General features: G+C 29.7%; 1 protein-coding gene across 1 annotated transcript; it reads left to right on the top strand.

Moving 5' to 3' along the window:
- On the top strand, positions 1-5,208 carry LOC130590815 (exopolygalacturonase-like). Its single transcript, XM_057393375.1, has 5 exons — positions 1-198; positions 1,082-1,396; positions 2,533-2,822; positions 3,912-4,149; positions 4,985-5,208. The coding sequence occupies exons 1-5, from the start codon at positions 1-3 to the stop codon at positions 5,201-5,203; spliced, it is 1,260 nt and encodes a 419-aa protein (XP_057249358.1). The 3' UTR covers positions 5,204-5,208.
- Positions 5,209-5,628: the final 420 nt, after the last annotated feature.

The raw sequence follows: 5,628 nt of genomic DNA, 5'->3' as shown, positions 1-5,628 counted from the left end.
ATGGAAAAAGGTGGTCGTTATATGAAGAATATATTGTTTTTTATTCTTTTAGGTGTGTCTAATATCTTAATAGAGGCCAAGGGAAGAGGTGGTATTAGAGATGGGGATGGCATTAGTCTTGTTCCAGCACCTGATGAAAAGGTTTTCAACTTAGAAAATTTTGATGCAGTGGGGGATGGAGAAACAGATGATGTGGAGGTATAACTAAAGTTTATTAGTAGATGACAAAATAATTATACAATAATAAAGAACCTTAAATATAAATGTTAATATGCCACAATATAGCAAAAAAGGTTTTCAATGGTATTATGTAGAACATATAATATAATATAATATAATAATTCTACTATTGAGTTGAGACGTTCATACTTTCTTAGTTTTAGCACTAACCTAAAATCTTTCATCTCATATAATTTTATTTTTAAATAAATATTGATAGTTCCATGCATTATGAGAAAACCTTGTAACATATGAATTCTAATATTCATGTTCATGGTTGAGATGCATTTCTTTCACATCGGTTAAGATTATATTCTCTACATATGATATAAAAATACTTTTTTCACTATGCTCTAACTTAATTTGATAACCTATTCCTCTTCCGATTTAATTTATTCTCTATATATAAATGAGATTTAAATTTTCTATCTTTTAAACTCACAAAACACCTATAATAGATGCATGTAAATATTCTTGAGGTCATCTTAAAAATGACTTTAGTAGAGGTATTTATATTATTTTTCCATTAGTATTTGTGATAATAAAGTAAGTAATTTGGATGACGACAAATTATTTGACATAAGGTGGCCAATAATATTTTGATTCATAATTTTAATTTATAAGGTTTATATAGAGCATAAAATATTTAAATATATCAAACTCATTTCTAATGTCAATTTTAGCGCAATATTACTTTTTTTTTTTAAAAAAATAAACCTTTAAATCAAGTATATTCTTAATTTTTATATCTCTTTGTTTACATATGTGTTATTCATTTAGATATCTGATTCGAACTACGTTTTCCTAGAAAAAATAAATATATACTCTCTTTATTAGTTTTTAATGCTCCTAACTCGTCCAGGCTTACATGGGAGCATTTAGGGCAGCATGCGACCACCCTGGTAAGGCAAGATTGTTAATTCCAGCAGGGCAATTTGCAGTATCACAAGTAGTATTTGCGGGACCATGTAAAGGTCCGGGCCCCATTGTGGTACAAATTACAGGAACCGTGAAGGCAGTTCCTGATATCTCTATGTACCCAGAGCCCGAATGGCTTATCTTTGAACGTCTTAACGGTTTGGTAATCTTTGGTGGTGGAACTATTGATGGGCAAGGGGCTCATGTGTGGAAATATGCTGATTGTAACATAAATCCTCAATGTGCACGACTTCCTTCTGTAAGCAAACATAAAATCTTCTCATTTAAATAGTTATAGTGCATGACTTGTATAACCAAATTACAATAGAACAAAATTTATAAATATATAGGTTAGAAAAATTGATTATATCGATAAAAGAATCATATGACAAATGTTTATAAAGTTGAATCTTCTAATAGCAAGTGTTACATTAACTATTGATTGGGGTATTCATATTATTAAATGTGTTTGGCAAAAAAATTTGAACTTGTCACTATTATAAAGAAGCCATTTTTTCAATATACCTTGGTCTCAAAAGAGGAGAAAGAAATTATGTGGTGGTGGCAGTTGCGAGTATATTTTATAATAGTGAAAATAACAATTTCTCAACTCATATATATGCGATATACCATATACAATACACCATGCATAATATTCCTCTTTGTACCCATTATTACCTTCATTTGTGTCTCCCTTTTCCTTTATTTTTTTTAAAAAAAAAATAGGTGAATACATAAATTTTATTTTTACATTCATATATAACTTCTAATAATTAATCAAAAGCTATTTAGAGTGTCCCTTAAGTAGCTACATGAGGTATTAAAACATGCACAATGCCAATAAAATCTATGTTGGGCATTTGACTATCTCAATTCAGATACAATATTATTTACCATCAGGGACAATGGTTTTTCTAACCTATGCACCTAGTTCATAAGTACGATTTAGCTATTTCTTTTATATCTATTCAACAAAATTGATATATATGGCATAGTTAATTAATGATATAAATCTCATAATTGATATCTAATTCCTATTACGGAATAGTATCTTTGATTAGCTATGTCATATTCATCAATTTTGCTGAATAAAGATAAAAGCAAATAGCTAAATATATGCACTAGGTGCATAGTTTAGAAGAACCTAATACACAGTTAAAATATGATATAATTACATTTTCTTACATAACATTAGTTTAATATAAATTAACAATAAACTAATTATTTTGTTGAAAATTAGAAAAAGGTAATAAGAAATGAAACAATATAAAACAAATTATAAATATTATAGAGGGGAATAAAAATAGATGAAAAAATTTGGGCATGTGGGGAAAAATACAAGTAGTAACATTTAAGTTAAATTACTAATTTTCCTTTGTACATCTTGGCTTGCAGTCAATTGTTCTTAAAAATGTCAACAATGCATCCATTAGGAGGATCACAAGTTTGAACCCTATGGGATTTCACTACTTCATTACAACTAGTACGAATATCAGAATGCAAAGGCTTCATATCAAGGCTCCTGGTGATAGTCCTAATACAGATGGTATCCATATAAGCTCTTCTAACCTAGTGAAGATTGCCAGATCCCGCATTGAGACGGGTGATGATTGTATTGGCATTCTCCAAGGATCAACTCGATTGGCCATCAACAAGATTACATGTGGCCCTGGTCATGGCATTAGGTACAATATCCATCACACAAACATGATTTTTTATGACACCCGCCTTTGGTACATGTTAAGGATTTCAAAATCTTAATATTTAATACTGTCGTAGACTTTTTAGTTGTCCCTTATATTTACATAATAAGAAAGCTCCAATAATAACCCAATAATTTTCCCGAAACTTACTTTCAATATACTCATTTTATTTTCTTTATCAATTTTGCGAGGTAAAATTCAGACTTAGTTTATTTGATCTTTTGTCATAGCTTACTTGATTTAGATTACATGTATACCTTGTTATTATTGCTTTTATGAGGTCCAATAATTAAGACGATCATATGCTATAACACTTGCAACATCTTAAAAATATGGTTATCGGTGTACGATAGCTTAAATAATTAGCAACCTTTAATGAAAACCCAATAGTTTTTGTGTAACATATATTTGAATGTTCTCATTATTAATTTTTAAATCTATTTTCGGAGATAAGTCTAAAATCAAATTTATTTGATCTATGTCTTGCTACATTAAATAGTGTGCATCCCCCATTTTTGTTTCTATGAGCAATAAAAATAAGAAACTGTGCTATAACACTTGACGACGCCTTAAAAAATTGGTTATTAGTGTGTTAGGGTACCTTAAAAGATCAAGCTTTAATTATAATCAAATAGTTTTTCTAGAACTTATTTTCAATATTCTCATTATTTCTTTTTATCTATTTTGAGAGATATGTTAGACTTATATTTGATCTTTTACATGACTTACTTCATTAAAATTATGTGAGTTGGGTTATGGTTCCTGGAGGTCTAAAAATTAAGCCAATCCCTCCACAACAACGTAAAGTATATGATATGTGAGAATCATAACCTCTTTTTTCTATTCTATAAGGAAACATGATAAATTTGGTGTTTCTCTAAAATAACTAAAATACCCTTTTATAATTAATATTCAAATTGTTAAAAAATTCATTGTCTTAGTGATGAAATAAATGGTTAACTTTGTTTTTTAACTAATTATGTTTTACGTACATCAATACACGCATCAGGCATCGCATACGTATAAGACTAGTTTATTTCAATACTTAATCATAAACTTTCTTTATACTAGTATTGGTAGCCTTGGAAAGTATGAGGATGAGGAAGACGTGACAGCTGTCCAAGTAAAGAATTGTACACTACGGGACACGACCAACGGAATCAGAATCAAAACTTTTCCGTTCAAGCCTAATGTCATTCCTATCAGAGCTTCTGGATTTCTTTTTAAAGACATTGTCATGGATAATGTCAAAAATCCCATTATTATTGATCAGGAGTACTGTGGACGAGGTCATTCTTGTGTTAACGGGGTAATCGCAATCCTTATCTATGCATTAATTGTTTTCACAAGTAAATATTTGGTTTTCTTAATAAGTTTGGTATTTTTCATGATTCCATAATTTTTTCTACATATCAATGTTACAAAAAGGAATATTATTTTCTTTATTTCATTAAACATGGAAATGATGCATGATATCTTTCGTAAAAAAATTATACTAATTCTCCGTATAATAGGACACTATCATGATTGTGAAAATGAATGTTGTTAAATGACTCTAAATAACATATTTATACTATTCCTACAAAGTACTCCCTCCATTATCTTAAGATATTCTTATTTATTGTAGCAACAAGTATAAAGCCATAAAGGAAAGGAGGATGGAGATTGTGAAAGTGAATCCTTTTTGCTATTTAAATTGACGGTCAAATTAAGTTAAAAAGGAGTAAATGAGCATACTACATTCAAATGTGCATATTATTTTTGAGATAAAATATTACATTGTATAAAATTGTGAATGCATATAGTGTCATGCTAATTATTATTTTTGGTTAGAAATCAAGATGTATTGCAATAAGACTTTTATATCACTGGGACTTAAGTAGGTAAGCCAGGTTATAGGTTATAGGTAAGCTTGGTCATAGGTAGTTACAACTTCTCTTTATCTCTATCAGATCAGTCCTTCCTCTCCTTGATTCTTCTGCCTCCACGTGCATCTTGCATATATTTTAGAGCGGAGAAAGTATTAGACTTGGTAATGGAAATGAAATCCAACCATTAAGCGGACTATAATGAGACACTTTTCTGATTTGCTTTATGGTTTTTTATTAGACTATTACATTAATCATCCTAACTTGTGTGTGTAGCCATCCAAAATCAAGCTTAGTGATATCTTCTTCCATAACATAAGAGGATCTACAGCATCATCTGAGGCTATCAGCATCAAGTGCAGTTCTGCAGTACCTTGCCAAAATGTCCATCTCCACAACATTAATTTGATGGGTCTAAAGGGCCCAGCAACAGCTTCATGTGTTAATGCTAAAATTAATTTTCTTGGAATACAAGTCCCATTCTTGAAGTGCTAAATTATTTTATTAATAGTCTTACATTGTACTTTTGGTTTTGCACTTCATTTTATGTGATTTCATTATTGTTGAAGTGCTGAAAATTAGCAGTGTTACATGTTTTTGTCCTCGTCAAGACAATAATAATCACCTATATATTTATCTTCTCTTTTCCAAAAAAAAGAAAACTCAAACTATTAATCGTCAATAGTAATTGATGTGAGTTAGATTTGCCAATGGCATGGAATACAATTTTTAATTGGTAAAGGAATATAATTTCAAGTTGGCGTACAATGTCTGAAAAAGATCTGTGTAGAAGATTTGTTCTTTAAACTATTAATATTATATGAGTAAGATTATGATTATTCTCTTTTTACAATGTTTTATTGTGCCTTCATTCTCATACAACACATGATTTGGTCCTCATTCTCTCTTCATTATCCTTT

Source organism: Beta vulgaris, chromosome 3, assembly GCF_026745355.1.
Source record: "Beta vulgaris subsp. vulgaris cultivar EL10 chromosome 3, EL10.2, whole genome shotgun sequence".
In the NCBI taxonomy this organism is placed as follows: Eukaryota; Viridiplantae; Streptophyta; class Magnoliopsida; order Caryophyllales; family Amaranthaceae; genus Beta; species Beta vulgaris.
The sequence above is the reverse complement of the archived record's forward strand: the minus strand, read 5'-3'. Positions and strand labels throughout refer to the sequence as shown.